At 43.7% G+C, this 19,060-nt stretch overlaps 2 protein-coding genes across 5 annotated transcripts in view; one reads left to right on the top strand and one right to left on the bottom strand.

Annotated features, from left to right (window-relative positions):
* Nucleotides 1–19,060, bottom strand: part of LOC141095327 (beta-galactoside alpha-2,6-sialyltransferase 1-like) — a 194,495-nt gene that overhangs the window by 117,762 nt on the left and 57,673 nt on the right. The window lies entirely within an intron of this gene.
* LOC141095326 (uncharacterized) lies at nt 4,375–10,129 on the top strand. Of its 2 annotated transcripts, none has more exons than XM_073581295.1 (3): nt 4,375–7,812; nt 7,942–8,618; nt 8,729–10,129. In XM_073581295.1, the coding sequence occupies exons 2-3, from the start codon at nt 8,092–8,094 to the stop codon at nt 9,993–9,995; spliced, it is 1,794 nt and encodes a 597-aa protein (XP_073437396.1). In that variant the 5' UTR covers nt 4,375–7,812; nt 7,942–8,091; the 3' UTR covers nt 9,996–10,129. The 2 variants fall into 2 exon arrangements, with proteins under 2 accessions (XP_073437396.1, XP_073437397.1); XM_073581296.1 differs by lacking the exon at nt 4,375–7,812 and having other exon boundaries at nt 7,840–8,137; nt 8,459–8,618.

The following is a 19,060-nucleotide window of genomic DNA, read 5'->3' as shown; positions in this document are numbered from 1 at the left end:
TAGAGCTGTCCGCTTCTGACACAGTACCGTATATCTGCTGGTTAGATTACGGTCAAATACATACTGGGAAAGCGTCTGTGACTAAGGAAATATATACGGAGATTTAAATTTTTACCTACACCTTATACAGCTGTACGCTCCTCATACAGTACCATATATCTGCTGGTATTTTTGGTACATTTTCACAAACATGAGGAAGTATGGTGGAAGAGGCCGCGAACGTGGGAAGGGGGGCAGCTGGTACTGATGGTTGTGGTGGTGCATCTGCTGGTTATGCCAAAAGCACAATAGCAGGTAAGGCAGGAGGTGTTGCGCCTGAGTCATCGTCTGGCACATGAAGGCCTGTAAGGTTCCCTTTTCTGGGAGTAGGAAAACCACTTTTAAAGCAGGAGCATCAGGAACAGGTTTTGGCTTACATTGCCGAAACAGCCACCAGCTCTATTGCCTCTTCTTCTGAACTTTCAAAACCTGCAAGCACTGAGTCGTCAGTGCAGGGTTCTGGTCAGGAAAAACACCTTCCTTGTGCCCTTCACCCCCACCAACAGTGAAGGATGCGGCAGCCCACACTTTAGATTACTCCATGGAGCTCTTTTCACATACCATGCCTGGGTTATCCAGTCAAATCCTGAATTCCCCAGTCCAAGATGAATCTGACATGGAGTGCACTGATGCACAGCCACTGCTAGATGATTCTGCTGGTACATTGACCCACAGCACTACATTGCCCTCGCAGTCTACTGAGCCAGAATCTGACCCTGATGAAACTCAGGTGTCCCTTCCCGCATACTATACCACCTTACACGGTGACACAGAGGAAGGTAAAGAGGAAATTGAAGAGGAGGTGATTGATGACCCAGTTGTTGACACGGATCGGCATCCATTGGGGGAAGAGGGTGCGGCTGGCAATAGCTCAGATAAGAAGAATTCACAGCAGGCATCGACATCGCAGCAGCGGTTATCTAGCAGGCCCATAGCTGTCCAAAAATGTGGAACAAAAACCAAAAGAGTTGCAGGACAGCTTGGCCAGACGGTCAAATTAGCAGAGCATGCAAGCCCTGAAAATATATACCATAGTAGGAAGAGTGCAGTGTGGCACTTCTTTGTCCAAAATCCTACTGATAATAATTCCTGTTTCCTCACCAGAAGAGGGAATCGACTTTTTAATATCTGCTGGAATAATCTCTTCTGGGGCCTCAATTGGATCCTCCTCGCCGCCCAATTCAGATCCGTGTCCAAACTGAGTGTCTTGAGGTTTATAAGTATTTTGATTGGCAAAGAAGTATTTTCCACTTTATGGCTTTTGAATGAACCGGACTTTACCTCCCCAAGGTCTTAGGGTCACTTATATGTGCACCCGGACGCGACAGGTCTATATATATTTATTAAGCGATTACTTGCAGTGATCTGTAGTCTCAAGTATTGTAAAACTATATACTTTGTGTACTGTCTTTTTGTTTTTTAACAAGTGTTGGCGTTTATAATAAGCAACTTTCTCAGCTTCTGTATTAAACTGTATGTGTTTTGCTAGGAGTAACTTAGGATTCATTGAGGTATATTATTGTATTGCTTTTGTATTTACAGGTGTTGGTGTTTGTAATAAGCAACTTAAACCTTGTGCAGATTTACTGTATGATATGCACACAATCCTTTACTGGATACTTTATTAAGCTTTACGTGTTCAACTGTATATAACCCATGATAGTATATATATGTATGCCTGTCTTTCCCCTATAGGGTCTTTCCTTTATAGGGTTTCTTTTTTTTTACTTCTTTCCCCATCCCTTCTTTCCCTTGTTCCATTGCCCTTTCCTCCTTAGTACCTTACTTTCCTACCTCTTTTCCCTACCCTTTACCCATACCTTTTAAAAATTTAAAATACCAATAAAGATCATTTGAAAACAAAATCCTACTGATGAGGCAAAGGTTACCTGCAAGAAGTGCGGAAGGACCTTTAGCAGAGGGAAAAATCTCAGAAATTTGAATACCAGTTGCAAGCTTAGACATTTAACCATCATGCACCTGCAAGGGTGGACGGACTACAAAACCTCAGGTACCACATGTGCACCTGCACCGACTGAAGGTAGCCAGCAACGCTCCATCGCTTCCCTCACTGTAAGACTACCGCCACCGGTAAGCACACCACCAGAAATAAATGTTGAGGTGTCATCGCAAGGCCAAAGCAGTCAGGGAATCGCAATGGTTTTGCAACGAAACACTGAATCTAGGCCATCACCACCAACACCATTACCAATCCCCTCTCAGTCGATCCGGTCAACTGCTAGTTCCCCCATATGCAGCTCTCAAGTCCAGCTCACCCTAGCAGACACTCTGAGTAGGACAAGAAAGTACTCATCCTCTCATCCGCGTACACTAGCTTTGAACGCCTACATTGCAAACTGATCTCATCAGAGATGATGCCCTTCCGTTTGGTTGAAAGCGAAGATTTCTGAGAGCTCATGGCCTACGCTGTCCCACGCTGTGACCTACCCAGTCGGCACTTCTTTTTTCGAAAAGCCATCCCTGCCCTCCACCTGCATGTGAAAGACCGCATTGTCCATGCACTCAATCAGTGAGTGGAAAGGTGCACCTCACAACAGATGCATGGTCCAGTAGGCATGGCCAGGGCCGTTATGTGTCCATCACTGCGCACTGCGTTAATGTGGTGGATGCAGGCTCCACAGGGGACAGCGGCAGTGGAACAGTCCTGCCTAGCCCACGGTATAGGAAACAGTTGGCTGTAGGCGTTCGACCCTCCTCCTCCTCCAGAAGCAAAAGCTCGTCGACAGAGCGCAGTCACATGAGCACTCCATCCGCAGCTGCCAGCTAGTGGTAAACGGCAGCAGGCTGTTTTAAAGATGATGTCTTTGAGAGACAAAAGACACACCGCGGAGATACTGGCCGACTACTTGCAGCGAAAAACTGAGTCATAACTGGGCAGTCTACATCTTGAGCCAGGTAAGGCTAGTTTCACATTAGCGTTTACGGCTGCAGCGTCGGGCTGCACACGGCCGCGACTAAGCCCCACCCCTGCCGCGCCTCCACCGGTAGCTCCGCCTACGGGCGCAAGACGCTGCATGCGTCCTGCGTCCCCTATCTTTAGCACTGGGGACGCAGGCGGAGCGCAGGTATGCATTTGGCGGCGCATGCGTCCTTTTGACGCTGTGCCGACCGCACAAAATTGCTACAGATTGCGTTTGGCGCTGGTCGGCGCAACGTCAAAAGGATGCATGCGCAGCCAAACGCATACCTGTGCTCGGCCTGCATCCCCAGCGCTAAAGATAGGGACGCAGGACGCATGCAGAGTCATGCACCCGTAGGCGGAGCTACCGGCGGAGGCGCGGTGGGGGCAGGGCTTAGCGGCGGCCGTGCGCAGCCCGACGCTGCGGCCGTAAACGCTGATGTGAAACTAGCCTAAAGTAGTCAGTGATAAAGGCCAGAAATTTGTGGCAGCCATAGCCCTTGCAAAACTCACACATATACCTTTCCTGGCTCACACTTTGAACCTGGTAGTGCAGTGTTTCCTAAATAATTATCCGGAGTTAACAGCCCTGCTCCATAAGGTGTGAAGACTGTGCTCGCACATCCGTCGCTCGCCCGTACACTCCAGTCGTATGCAGAAGCTGCAGTGATTGCTCCACCTCCCCAAGCACCGCCTAATCATAGATGTTGCAACAAGGTGGAATGTTATGAATGAGTCACCGTAGGAGGCAAAAACAGAAATACTAGCCAAGTCCAGAAAACCAGAGAAGTTGGCAGCTATCGGATTGCAGACCCCTGAACCTATCAACAACAACTAGCAGTAGCCGTGGGGGGTTCCTACAGTGTCCTAGACCCCTCGATCACAGCCGGAGAACTAAATAGCCTAAAGACAGAAAGGGAAATCTAAACTGCCCCAGAGCAGACCCCAAAGCAATAGGCAGCCCCCAACATATAATGACGGTGAAGCAAGATGGAAAAACACTCACACAGATAGAAAGATAGGCTGAGCAAATCATGGGGCCAAAGCTAACTAAATAGGACAGGATAGAAAAGCTGCTGTCTGCAATCCGCCAAAACCCTATCAAAACAAGAGCCAACAGACTGATAGGGAAAAAATCCCTGAAGACGCTAAGCTTCAAAAAGACTATATCAGTACTCAGGTATTTTCTGAAGACAGAGCAAAAAGGAATTCAGCTCGCCCCAGCAGGGAATGGCAGAAATCCAGAAAAACAAGGCAAAACAAAACCAAAACACAAATGCAAAAACCAGAGAAGAAAACTTAGCTTTTGAGGAGCAGGAATCAGACTGGTCACCTAGAATCCCTCAGGGAAATCACCAGCAAGGCAGAAGGGCGTCGGCTGCCTTATATCCAGTCAGCAATTCCAGTCACCCAGTCATCATCATCCAGCTCAGGTGCTTGGTAATCAGCCTCACTACCTTCCTTCACCAGAAGAGGGAGTTCATCAGACCTCAATGGTGAAGGGGAAAATGAACTCACAACAGTGGAACTCCACCCAGCACATGGTTGAGAGGCTGTGCGAACAGAGGCAGGCTTTAATGCATTTGTGGGAGGATACACGGGCAGGCAGTTTGAGGGCAGACATGGAGTTGTCGGTTATGCAGTGGTCAAAGCTGAAAGACCTCTGTAAAGCCCTTCAGTGTTTTGAGGAATGCACACGGCTGGTAAGCGCAGACGACGCCATCATAAGCATGAGCATCCCACTTATGAGTCTGCTCATGCAAAGTTTGATGCACATTAAGGATCAGGAGGAAGAGGAGGGAAGCCTTGATGACAGTTGTTATGGAAATATATATGTATTTCATATAGATCTCACTTGCCTTCTATAGGTTATATACTCATGTACTCTTATATAGGCTATATACTGCTATATACTCATATATACTGCACACAGATACATATTCAGTTTGAACCTTATAACTAGTTGGTCGAAATAACCTGCTACCCAGTCATCTCATTGTCTTGTGATTTGAGAAATATCTAGCAGACATAGCGAATGAGGAACTTAGGCCAGGTGGTCCAGCCGATATTGGAGACTTGCTGACAAGTGCAATACTCCGGACAGTAAATCACGTGGTGTCTAAATAACCCCAGGTCGGACACCCATATATGTTCATGCATTTAAACTGACCAATTAGCTAAGAAGTAAAGCCTTTATGTTAATGAGTAGCCACTCCTTTTCTGTATAATTGATAAAACCAAGTATATTCAATAAACTTCCAGAGTTTTGCTGGGAGGTATTGCTGCCAACCAAGTCTGGCCTCTTTCCTTCTTTGAGCGCTCAATAAGACTCTGTCTAATTAGGACAGGCCACAGTATGCACAGGGATAAATCTACCCAAATCAAAAATAAATCCACAACACAGTCAGCCATTGTCTGGTCAGGGAACTGTCCTGGATGAGGTGGAGGAAGAAGAGGAAGAGGAGCAGGAGGAGGGGGATGATTATTTTGGGGAGGAGGATGCTTCTCAGGGGGCAAGAGAAAATGTTGGCGTGGCAAGGTCAGGTACAGGGTTTGTGCGTGACTGAAGGGATGTGGATTTGCCATAAAGTGCTCCTCCACCCACCACTGCCAGTGCATCATTGACACCTGGAACATTGGCCCACATGTGTGATTATGCCTTGCGGATCCTAAAAAGGGACCCCCGCATTGCCAAAATGATGAAGGATGACGGCTACTGGTTGGCCAGCATCCTCGATCCACGCTATAAAGGCAAATTATACAACATCATGCCACAGGAGAACCTAGAGATAATATTGGCTAACAAATAAGCAACTGGTAAACCGTTTGTTTGAGGCATTCCCAGCACACAGCAGCAGTGCCGTAGTGGGCAAAATGGAACAGGTGTTCGTGGTGCACACAGCCGAAGTGGCGTTGGAGACAGGGGTTTCATGACTATGTTGTGGACTGATTTTTCAAGTACCGCTCACACGACTGGTAATACTGCATCGATTACAAGTGACAGGAGACAGCAGTTTTCAACTATGGTTACAAACTAATTCTCCCATATCGATGTTCTCCCTCACAGGTCATTCCCCTTTGAATATTGGGCCTGTAAACAGGACACCTGGCCTGAATTGGCACAATATGCCTTACAGGAGCTCGCTTGCCCTGCTGCTAGTGTGCTATCTGAAAGTCTTCAGTGCTGCTGGATCAATCCTGACAGAAAAAAGGACCCGTCTGTTGACCCAAAATGTTGATGATCTAACCTTCGTTAAAATGAACCATGCATGGGTTTCAAAGGATTTTGTCCCACCTTCCCCTGATGACACATAGGTTGCCAGAAATTTGGCTCGCTTTTGTCCTCCTCTTCCTCAGACTTGTCCAATTCCTCCATTTGCAGCTGCTGAATGTACAACCTACACATCAACATATGCCATTTTTTAAACCTCCCTAACTGGGCTGCCCCCCCAAGGGCTGGGATCACAACCTGGCGCACCTGGGCAAGTGCCGTTGCTCTCAACAAGTGGGCGGGCCCACTCTTGGCCGACGGCACTGGCACAGTGTGGACTGTCCCACAAGGGTTGCCGTGACGTGGCGGGATGGCTTGTACATTATTTTGATCAAAATTATGTTTACTAAATACCCTTATTATTATTACCTTTATGCATTATTTGCAGTATACATTTTTTACTTTTTAGTTCAGGATATTTGTGTTTTTTGCTTTTTGTTTTCTCTGGTTAATGGTCATGTGTTGATATGCACTTACATTGTGCATACACATTAACTTACTTTTCTCAGTTCAGATTTGTTTTTTATTCATTTCATTGTGCATTCAGTGCATATATGGGTGTGACCGCCCTCTTTCTGAGCTGGGAAAGCCATCCAGTCTGGCCTAAGCTGTTACAAGTGGTTCAGCCGCTCGACCCTTATTCACATTCACGCCACTTGGCAAGTGAAAAGGTTTTAAATACTAGAGTAGGGACTGTCCCACAAGGGTTGCCGTGACGTGGCGGGATGGCTTGTACATTATTTTGATCAAAATTATGTTTACTAAATACCCTTATTATTATTACCTTTATGCATTATTTGCAGTATACATTTTTTACTTTTTAGTTCAGGATATTTGTGTTTTTTGCTTTTTGTTTTCTCTGGTTAATGGTCATGTGTTGATATGCACTTACATTGTGCATACACATTAACTTACTTTTCTCAGTTCAGATTTGTTTTTTATTCATTTCATTGTGCATTCAGTGCATACATGGGTGTGACCGCCCTCTTTCTGAGCTGGGAAAGCCATCCAGTCTGGCCTACAGTTACTAGTGGTTCAGCCGCTCGACCCTTATTCACATTCACGCCACTTGGCAAGTGAAAAGGTTTTAAATACTAGAGTAGGGACTGTCCCACAAGGGTTGCCGTGACGTGGCGGGATGGCTTGTACATTATTTTGATCAAAATTATGTTTACTAAATACCCTTATTATTATTACCTTTATGCATTATTTGCAGTATACATTTTTTACTTTTTAGTTCAGGATATTTGTGTTTTTTGCTTTTTGTTTTATCAGCGAAGAATGTGAGTATATTACATTATATGCCTGTCCTTTTAAATTATGTATGTACTAATGATTTTTATTATTTTTACATGCAGTATGTCTTCAGAATCCGAGTATTCCCCATCGCGGCAGGAATTGGCGCAAGGAGACCGTGAGGTGATTATTTTCGTGCATCTGGTAAGTATATCTGCTGCTTCTCCAAATCTCTTACGTTTTTTTCAACTTTTTTAAGACATCGTCATCATCATCTTCTGCGGACGGGACTAGTGAGGGCGAAGAGCAGGAGCAGCGAAGCCAAGTCCCGGTGGTGATACGGAATGTATGTATCAAATGATTTGTAATGTTCTTTATTTTTTATCTTCTATTTTTACTCTTTTTTATGTTTCTTTTTTTTGTAACTTTTTATTCAATTTAAATTTGATTATTCTAATGAATGTGTTTTGTCTAGGTTCCACAACGGGATGAAGACGTCTACCTGGATAATGAGCAGCTCATCAGCCTGGTCCAGGAGCGTTCGCCGTTGTGGGACAGCCGTGACCGGCTGTACAAGGACATTGTGGTGACCCGGCGGCTATGGAATGAGGTGGCCGCAGCGTTGATGGATGGCTGGGACAGCGCCACAGCATCCTCCAAAAAGGCGTTTAGTGAGTATTTCCCTGCTCTGTATTGTGCCGCAGTGACTGTTGTCCTTGATGGCACTGTTGGGTTTCGTGCTAGGCATATTCTAGCAGGAAACCCAACAGTGTCATCGGGGTCTACAGTGACTGCTTTGAGTATTGTATTGCTACATTGTGCCGCAGTGACTGTTGTCCTTGACGGCACTGTTGGGTTTCGTGCTAGGTATATTCTAGCAGGAAACCCAACAGTGTCATCGGGCTCTACAGTGACTGCTTTGAGTATTGTATTGCTATATTGTGCCGCAGTGACTGTTGTCCTTGACGGCACTGTTTTTTTTTTACCAACAGTGGACAAAGTCCGAACACGTTGGCGTTCGATCAAGGACCGCTTCAACAGTGATGTTCGTGCTGAGGGCCAGGTTCGCAGTGGATCTGCGTCAAGGACCAGAACTAGATACCGTCACTATCACGCGTTGCAGTTCCTAAGACCGGTCCTTGCCACGAGATCGTAAGTATTATAAATTTTGGGTTTTTATTTTTATTAATCTGTGTTTTTCTAATCCACAGCTGATGCTTCTTGTAAAGGCATGGTAGTAATGATTTTCCTTTCTTCCACAGCACCTGGAGCAGCACCCTGCAACCTGGCCCTGGAGCGGTCCTTCCTCGGACGTCCTCTGACCCGTCCCAGCCATCCGACAGCCAGGAAGCACCTTGCAGGTCAGCCACACACACAGCTGGTGACCAGGAAGCTGGGCCATCAGGTGTTCCCCTGTCCCAGGTCTCTGCCACTGGTTATGCGGGCACTACCCGCCAGCGGCAGAGGGCCTTGGACAGGAATGTCTTGCCCGAGTTTATGCATTTGAGCGAGGCCTTTAATTCCAGCCTCAAGTCACTGTCCGACAGAGTTGAAAGCGGTTTTGCACTCATGGAACGTGGTTTTAACCACTTTGAACACCGCTTCAATTCTGTAGAACAGCGCCTTGACCGTCTGGAGGCCGACCTCAACAGACCAGCACACCATTTTTTTAGTAAGATTGAAAAGGGCATGGCGGAACACCTTAGTCCTGAGCTGAATGTGCTGCAGGCCTGCAACAATGCTTTCTTGCAGGCTATGCAGCATAATCGGTACGGTCAGCAGTCAGTGGTGTCATTTCCACCTGTGCCACCATTGACTCGCTTCACCTCACTACCGACTTGTGCTGCATACCACTGCACGGACACCTCTATTCAAAGCCAGGACACCCACCGTTACACCACCACAAGTCTGAGTGCAGCTGGTCACTTCACCGACACCACCATGGCAAGCGCTGCTCCTGTCTGGAGCACCACCGCCACTCCCATGCATGCGTGGAGCTCAGCCACCACTAGGCAAACATGGAACAGCCCTGCCGCTACAACAACATGTAGTAGCCCTGCCACCACCACTCCGCAAACCTGGACCATCACTGCCGCCACCAGTCCTCCTGCAAGGACGAGCACTGCCAACGAAGAGCAGCAGCAGCAGCCACCTCAGCAGCAGCAGCCACCTCAGCAGCAGCCACCTCAGCAGCAGCAGCCACCTCAGCAGCAGCAGCAGCCACACCAGCAGACGGGGGACCTACACTCAATATTTGCCCCTAGTTCAAGGCGAAATCTATCAAGGCGGGCATTGGGCCAAAGTCGGTCCAGGCACACAAGCCTACGGCGACATGCCATTACAACTAATGTACCTGAACAGATTTCCTCTCCTCCAAGTGTTCCTTGTTTAATTCCCTTAACTGGACTACCTTCCCCCACAAGTTTTGTTGCCCCTTCCCCTCAAACACCGTCTTCAACTGCAAGTGTTGCATATTCCCTGCACACCCCCAAATTGAAACCATCTGCCCCCAAACGCCGGAAAAAATAATTTTTTGGTTTATTTTTGTGATTAAAAATAAATTTACATTTGTGGTTCACCATTACAAAGTTTCATTAATGTTGTTTGCGCCGCTCACACACACTGATGGGTAAATACATGTTAAAAACCAACCCAAGGCCTAGTATAGTCATATGTGAAATAACACGGACTAGTATAGTCATACCAAGGCCTAGTGTAATAACTCGAGTTTTACCAACTTGGATCTGGTTTCATGAAAAACAAACTGTTGAAACTTGTCAAGTTTCACCAGTTTGTTTTTCGTGAAACAAGATCCTAGTTGGTAAAAATCGAGTAGGCCTTGGTATGACTATACTAGGCCGTGGTATTTCACATATGACTATACTGGTACTAGCCCCAAGGCCTACTATACTCATATTTGAAATACCACGGCCTAGTGTAGTCATTCCAAGGCCTAGTGTAATAACTCTAGTTTTACCAACTAGAATCTGGTTTCATGAAAAACAAACTGTTGAAACTTGTCAAGTTTCACCAGTTTGTTTTTCGTGAAACAAGATCCTAGTTGGTAAAAATCGAGTAGGCCTTGGTATGACTATACTAGGCCGTGGTATTTCACATATGACTATACTACTAGCCCCAAGGCCTACTATACTCATATTTGAAATACCACGGCCTAGTGTAGTCATTCCAAGGCCTAGTGTAATAACTCTAGTTTTACCAACTAGAATCTGGTTTCATGAAAAACAAACTGTTGAAACTTGTCAAGTTTCACCAGTTTGTTTTTCGTGAAACAAGATCCTAGTTGGTAAAAATCGAGTAGGCCTTGGTATGACTATACTAGGCCGTGGTATTTCACATATGACTATACTAGTAGGCCCAAGGCCTACTATACTCATAGTTGAAATACCACGGCCTAGTATAGTCATTCCAAGGCCTAGTGTAATAACTTGTAAGTTGGAATTGAGCAGATTACATTCATCCACTCAATGCTGACTTGTATTCCCCATGGACTTTCATTGGGGTTGGGTTTCAACTAGTTGGACAATTTTCTCTTGAAAAAAATTGGTTTCATGATTCATGGCCTGCAGCTTTGCTCGTTCCAATATATTTCACGCAGACTAGCAATGCTGCATTTTAACTCATATGTGTATTTACCTGCCCAGGTGTGTGAACATCAAAAAATTCAGTTATACATGGGAAGTTTTTTATTTAATTGGAGTTTAAAAAATATAGTGCACTCAGTAATGGTATCAAATAAGGTTTTTTATTACCATAAACAAACAAAAACATTACACCATTTCATCTTGCCAGTGCACCCGTCCTACATCAGAAATAAAGTAGGCCGCAAATTGGTCCCTCATTTGGCCAACTTCAACGGATGACCTGAGAGTGTGCTGAGTGAATTCAGGCAATGGGTTAGGAGCATCATCGTCCAGTTCAAAGGTCGGGTGCTCTTTAGCCATCACAAAGTTATGTAGAATCACACAGGCCTTCACCACCTCATCGACTGTTTCAAGTTTAAGATTAATGGCCGTGCCCAGAATTCGCCATCTGGAGACAAGAATCCCAAAAGCACACTCGACAGTTCTTCTGGCCCTGGTCAGCCTGTAATTAAATATTTTTTTGGTGTGGTCCAAGTCCCGGCTGGAGTAGGGTTTCAGTAAGTTTCCGCACATTTGAAAAGCCTCATCGCCAACCATTACAAAGGGCAGTGGCGGAGCTTCGGTGTGAGGAAGAGGCCGTGGCATAGGGAAATTAAATTGGTTGCCATACAACCTCCGGCCCATGTCTGAGTTTTTAAAAGCCTGTGAGTCATTACCACGGCCAAATGCTCCAATGTCCACTGCTACAAACATACATCCGGCATCCGCAATGGCCATGAGTACTATTGAAAAGTACTTTTTGTAATTATAGTACTCAGATCCCGTTCTTTGGGGTTTGATGATCCGTATGTGTTTACCATCAACAGCTCCCAAACAGTTGGGAAAATTGCATACTGTCCAGAATTTGTCAGCAATTTCCATCCACTTTTCAGCGGTGGGCAGGGGCATAAATTCTGGACAAAGAACATTCCAGAGAGCCCGGCAGGTGTCAGCAACAATTCCAGACAAGGTAGAGATTCCAATACGGTACTGGAAGTGTAGTGAAGATAGGGTTTCTCCAGTCGCCAGGAATCTGTGAACAGACAAAGAAGTAAAATTAATATTTATGTATATTATTTTAAAAAACTATAAAATAAAATATTAGTACATTCACGAAAACTAATTACCCAAGGTTTTGAATACTAAATTTAAAAAAAAACATCAGACCGCACCCCTTGGTTTTTAAAACATACCGTAATGTCACCAGTAGCCGTTCCTCAGGAGGAATCGCACGACGGAGCTGTGTGTCCTGTCTCCGGATGGATTGTTGGACACGAGCAAGCAAATCCATGAAACTTTCGTGGGACATCCGGATATAATCTGTAAATTTCTCCGGGTTTGACTGGAGCTCGCTGTAGAGGGTGTGGTATGCCCCACGGCTCTCCCGGAGTTCAACAATCGGATGTATCCACATACGCCGCCGTCTTCGCTGCCTCTCTCTCTTCCTTTGTTCATGGCAAGCAACTGCATACGCCTGAGCCATCGCGATGTCCAAATCCAAGTTGAAGTGAAAACTCTTCCAGCGTAGATCCATGGTCACGAGAAGAATCAAGCAAATGTGAAGAATACTGTAGACAGGGTCTATATATTAACATACCACACCCACAATGAAGTCCCATTGGTCTTGTGTGTTGTTGAATGGTTGTTTTTTCTTTTTTGTGGGGTTTTTCCAAAATCTGTAAAAAAACGCAAACGCACAAAAAACGCATACAAACGCACAAAAACGCTGCGTTTTTTTCCTGCATGCGCATAAAAATGCTTGAAAAAAACGCAGCGTTTGTATGCATTTGTATGCGTTTTATCAATGCGTTTTTTTGCGGGAAAAACGCGCTGCAAAAAAAAGCAAGTGTGAAACTAGCCTAAGCACAAAACTTTTTCTAGAATTGATATGATTTTGACAAATATTAACACCCTGCAAAGATTCAAAGAAATAAAAATTGATAATATTACGTGGTCAGAAAAAGCCCCTGTGAGTTTAGTTTTGAGGCTTACGTCCTCAAACAACTGTTCTAAATTATGGAGATGCAACTCCTTTTTGCTTTATTCTCCAGAATAGAAAGCAAAGATTGAAAAAACCATTAAATTGAACTCTCCAGAAAAAAAGTATACATGATATTTCCCCAATTACCATCTGGAACGCTCACAAGGCAGTTCTCAGAGGGATCCATATACAGTTAAATTCTCAACATAAGGAAAACTGCAGAAAAAATACAAGAAATTTCACAAAGGACTGCAGTAGAAGTAGAAAAACAGATACAAAACCCCACAGAGAAATCTCATTCTATTATACTCCTCCTTAGAGCAGATCTAAAATCCATTATTTTAGATGACTATGATAAACTTATGGACTCTATTAAGCGTAATTATTATTTGTCCCATAACAAAATGTCTAGACTTATGGCAAACAAGTTTAAAACACAGCGTATGAAAACTAGAGTCTCTTCTATTAAGAATGATGGAGTTAAATATACGCATCCGCAAGAAATTGCTGAACAATTTGTGGGGTTTTACTCTGATTTATATAATTTAGTATGATAGAGATACCATTCAACCAAAAACTATAGAAATAAACAAAATTTCTTTCCAGAATTAATCTCCCACAACTAAATACAGATCAATTATTGTAAAACATCCTGATTTCAATATGCAAAACTGATAAAGCTATAAAAGCATTAAAGGAAAGTAAATCACCTCGACCAGACGGTATGCCTAATGAATGTTATAACATTTTTAATCACCATCTTTTAGATCCCCTAATGTGTATGTTCAGGGCTGCTACTAGAAATTTTGGGGAACCATAATGACAAAATTTTCTGGGCCCCCTTGAGACTCCGCCCAGGCTCCACCCCAGCCCCGACTCCACCAGTCGAACTGTCCACAGTCCCACCACTCTCTCTTAGATAAACTCCACTTATCACCAATCACACATTAACAGTTCCATTCACCAGATCATACATATAACCAGCAGCCTTTGTTTTGGCAAAAAGATTTTTTTTAAACACCACGACAAGGAAGACTCTTTTGGCCGAGCTCTACTCTACTCTAACCTATTGAACATTTGTTAAAATATCCAATACAATTTAGGTATATTTTTATTTATTTTTCAATTTTTAAAATGACCAATAATATCACATACAGGGGACAAATACCACCGCACCATGACCAGACACCATACTACCACCACATAGTGACCTATAATACCACATACAAAGAACAAATATCGCCACATCATGACCAGACACAGTATTACCACTACACAGTGACCTACACTACCTTTCAAAAGTTTGGGGTCACCCAGACAATTTTGTGTTTTCCATGAAAACTCATATTTTTATTAATCAAATAAGTTGCCAAATGAATTAAAAATCTAGTCCAGACATTGACAAGGTTCGAAAAAAGATTTTTATTTGAAATAATAATTTTCTCCTTCAAACTTTGCTTTTGTCAAAGAATGCTCCCTTTGCAGCAATTACAGCATTGCATACCTGTGGCATTCTAGCAGTTAATTTGCTGAGGTAATCTTGAGAATTTTCACCCCATGCTTCCAGAAGCCCCTCTCATAAGATGGTTTGGCTTGATGGGCACTTTTTGCGTACCATACGGTCAAGCTGCTCCCACAACAGCTCAATGGGGTTGAGATCTGGTGACTGCGCTGGACACTCCATTACAGACAGAATACTGTACCAGCTGCCAGCTTCTTCCCTAAATAGTTCTTGCATAATTTGGAGGTGTGCTTTGGGTCATTGTCCTGTTGTAGGATGAAATTGTCTCTAATCAAGCATGGCATTGCAAAATTGAGTGATAGCCTTCATTATTCAAAATCCATTTTACCTTGTACAAATCTATAACTTTACCAGTACCAAATCAACTCTAGACCATCACATTACCTCCACCATGCTTGACAGATGGTGTCAGGCACTCTTCCAGCATCCTTTCAGTTGTTCTGTGTCTCACAAATGTTCTTCTGTGTGATCCAAACACCTCAAACTTGGATTTGCCTGTCCATAACACTTTTTTCCAATCTTCCTCTGTCCATTGTCTGTGTTCTTTTGCCCATATTAATCTTTTCCTTTATTAGCCAGTCTCAGATATGGCTTTTTTGTTGCCACTCTGCCCTGAAGGCCAGCATCCTGGAGTTGCCTCTAGACGTTGACATTGGCATTTTGCGTGTACTATTTAATGAACCTGCAAGTTGAAGACCTGTGAGGTGTCGAATTCTCAAACTACAGACACTAATGTAATTGTCCTGTTGCTCAGTTGTGCAGCGGGGCCTCCCACTTCTCTTTCTACTCTGGTTAGAGCCTGTTTGTGCTCTCCTCTGAAGGGAGTAGTACACACCGCTTCTTGGCAAATTCTCGCATGGAATAGCCTTCATTTCTAAGAACAAGAATAGACTGTCGAGTTTCACATGAAAGTTCTTTTTTTTCTGGCCATTTTGAGAGTTTAATGGAACCAACAAATGTAATGCTCCAGATTCTCAACTAGATCAAAGGAAGATCAGGTTTATAGCTTCTCTAATCAGCCAAACTGTTTTCAGCTGTGCTAACATACTTGCACAAGGGTTTTCTAGGGTATTCTGACCATCCATTAACCTTCTTACACAGTTAGCAAACACAAAGTACCATAAGAACACTGGAGTGATGGTTGTTGGAAATGGGCCTCTATACACCTATGAAGATATTGAATTACAAACCAGATGTTTGCAGCTAGAATAGTCATTTACCACATTAACAATATACAGAATGTATTTTTGAATCATTTAATGTTAGCTTCATTGGAAAAAAACTGTGCTTTTCTTAAAAATAAGGACATTTCTAAGTGACTCTAAATTTTTGAACGGTTCCATATACAAGGAACAAATACCCCCACACCATGTCCAGACCACATATAACCACCACAGTGACCAAATAATATTGCATACAAGGGACAAATACCACCGCACCATGTTCAGACTACATATTACCACCACATGGTGACCAATAATACCACATACAAGGAACAAATACCACCACACCATGACCAGACCACATATTACCACCCCATAGTGCATAGTGACTGAATACTACAGTACTGATCAGTAATAAAAAAACACAATGATAATATCACCATAAATGCCATTATACACAAGAGATCTGTACTTAGTATGCAGTGACTGTGTACGGGTAATATAGTGATCACTGGTGACATTGTACACAGGACCGCTGTATGTAGCATTCAGTGTATAGTGTCAGTGAAGTCTCTAGGTGAAGTCTTTCATCTTCATGCAGCACAGACTGCCATCACTTCTTCCAGTCAGGGCTCGTCTCTGCAGGAAATAACACAGCTATCAAGAGCACTGCTTGCAGAACACATTACTTATTTTTTCCAACGTCTACACTACACTACATGAAGAAAAAAAGGCGACAGAGTGTTACACACAGTAACAGGTCCACCTCTCCCATTTAAAACAGTATCCTCAAAAAATAAAATAAATACATCACTGCAGTAATAATATCCCTTAATTAGCCCCTATGGTAATAATTTCCCCCACCCTGGCCTCCATGTGTCTAATTCATGTCTCCAGCCATATGTTCTCCCATCCTGGCCCCATATGTTCTCCCATCCTGCCCTCATGAGTATCCATTCTGTACCATATGATCTCCCCATCCTGCCCCATCTGTCCCATGATTCTGCCCTATCTGTCTCCATCGTATCCATCCTGCCCCATGATCCTGCACCATCTGTCTCCATCCTGCCCCATGATGGCGCCCCATCTGTCTCCATCCTGACCCATGATCCTGCTCCATCTGTCTCCATCCTGCCCCATATTCCTGCCCCATCTATCTCCATACTGCCCCATATTCCTGCCCCATCTGTCTCCATCCCGCACCATGTCTCCATCCAGTCCAGTGTCTCCAATCCTGCTCCATGTCTCCAATCCTAACCTCTGTCTCCAATCCTGCCCCATCTCCAATCCTGCCCCTTGTGTCTCCAATCCTGCCCCCATGTCTTTTATCCTGCCCTCACGTCTCCAATACTGCCCCGTCTGTGTCTCCAATCCTGCCCCGTGTCTCCAATCCTGACCCCTGTGTCTCCAATCCTGCCCCCGTGTCTTTCATCCTGCCCCGTCTTTCATCCTACCCTCATGTCTCTCATCCTGCCCCCATGTCTGCAATCCTGCCCCCTGTCTCCATCCTGCTGGCTTGCCCCTTTCAATAAAAATGAATAAAAAAACTTTCTCCTTACCTTACCGCGCACCTGTGGCGAGCAATCTTCCCTCCAGACTGAAAGTGCACACTTGCCGGTAAATGACAATGACAGCAGACGCCGGCGACGTGCACGCTGACGTCAGCTGCCAGCCTTGGATTGGCTGGTGGCTTTAACTATTGCACGGCAATAGAGTAACTAAACCTGTGTCTCTGACGCAAGTTTAGTTACTTGACCAGCAGAATCCTGCAGCTGAGGCAGTGGGGCCCGATGGGCAAAAGTGACGGGGCCCGATGCACGTCGCCTCTGCTGCTCGGGCCCCATACGCCAATCAGGGCAATAATGTCCTGATGGCAGCCCTGTGTATGTTTAATACAGCCATCAATGAAGGTAAATTATCAAAAGTATCCTTACAGGCCACTGTAGTAGTTATTCCAAAATCGAATAATGATCCAGAGGTAATCCCAAATTATAGAAAATGTAGAAAAGTAAAAAAATCCTTCTATATTACTCTCTCTTTATACTGAAAAGGCATTTGACCGAATTAATTGTGATTATATGGTAGCCACTCTAAAAAAAATTCGGAATTTATGGACAAATCTTGAAATCTATTATGGCCTTATATTCTTGTCCCTCTGCAAAAGTCCAAGTGAATAATATATTATCTAACTCATTTTCTATCTACAATGGGACGCGGCAAGGTTGCCCACTATCCCCACTCTTATTCGACCTAATAACTCTTTTGCCGAAACCATTAGCACAAATTACTTAATAAAGGGAATACTACTTAACTTTAGGCAACATAAAATAAGTCTATTCGCGGATGATGAGCTAATCTTTACAACTGACCCTACCAATTCATTGAGAATTATTACTTCTACTAGTAATAAGAGACATCTCTGCAGTTTCATACTACAAAATAAATGATAAAAAAATCTAAAATTTTAGGCTTTTTCATAGGCCACATAACCAAAAAATTGATAGAAAAAGAATTTCCCTATAACTGGGAAAAACATCATATCCCATATTTGGGAATTATAATTACCAATTCTTTACGTAAAGTACTAGATGAAAATCTGAATCTCCTCCAAAAACAGATTAACCCCTTCACTACCAAGGGTGGTTTGCACGTTAACTCCCGGGCCAATTTTTACAATTCTGACCACTGTCCTTTTATGAGGCCATAACTCTGGAACGCTTCCATGGATCCCGGTGATTCTGACATTGTTTTCTCGTGACATATTGTACTTCATGTTAGTGGTAAAAGTTCATTCATATAACTTGCGTTTATTTGTGAAAAAAACGGAAATTTGGCGAAAATGTTGAAAATTTCGCAATTTTCCAACTTTGAATTTTTATGCCCTTAAATCATAGAGATATGGCACACAAAAAACTTAATAAGTAACATTTCCCACATGTTTACTTTACATCAGCACAATTTTGGAACCAAATTTTTTTTTGTTAGGAAGTTATAAGGGTTAAAAGTTGACCAGCGATTTCTCATTTTTGCAACACCATTTCATTTTTACGGACCACATCACATTTGAAGTCACTTTGAAGGATCTATATGATAGAAAATACCCAAAAGTGACGCCAATGTAAAAACTGCACCCCTTAAGGTGCTCAAAACCACATTCAAGGAGTTTATTAACCCTTCAGGTGCTTCACAGGAATTTTTTGAATATTCAGAAAAAAATGAACATTTTTTTTCACAAAAAAAATATTTCAGGTTCAATTTTTTTATTTTACCAAGGGTAACAGGAGAAA

This window comes from Dendrobates tinctorius, unplaced genomic scaffold (assembly GCF_039654945.1).
Source record: "Dendrobates tinctorius isolate UK_male_01 unplaced genomic scaffold, ASM3965494v1 ptg000069l, whole genome shotgun sequence".
Classification (NCBI taxonomy): Eukaryota; Metazoa; Chordata; class Amphibia; order Anura; family Dendrobatidae; genus Dendrobates; species Dendrobates tinctorius.
Note: the sequence above shows the minus strand (reverse complement) of the source record. Positions and strands in the feature narration are given on the sequence as shown.

Bases quoted from the DNA above. Each gene is read 5' to 3' on its own strand.
- LOC141095326 (XM_073581295.1), top strand. From the start codon at position 8,092: ATGGATGGCTGGGACAGCGCCACAGCATCCTCCAAAAAGGCGTTTAGT. The intron at 8,619-8,728 runs GTAAGTATTATA...TTTCTTCCACAG, and splicing joins CCGGTCCTTGCCACGAGATC to CACCTGGAGCAGCACCCTGC.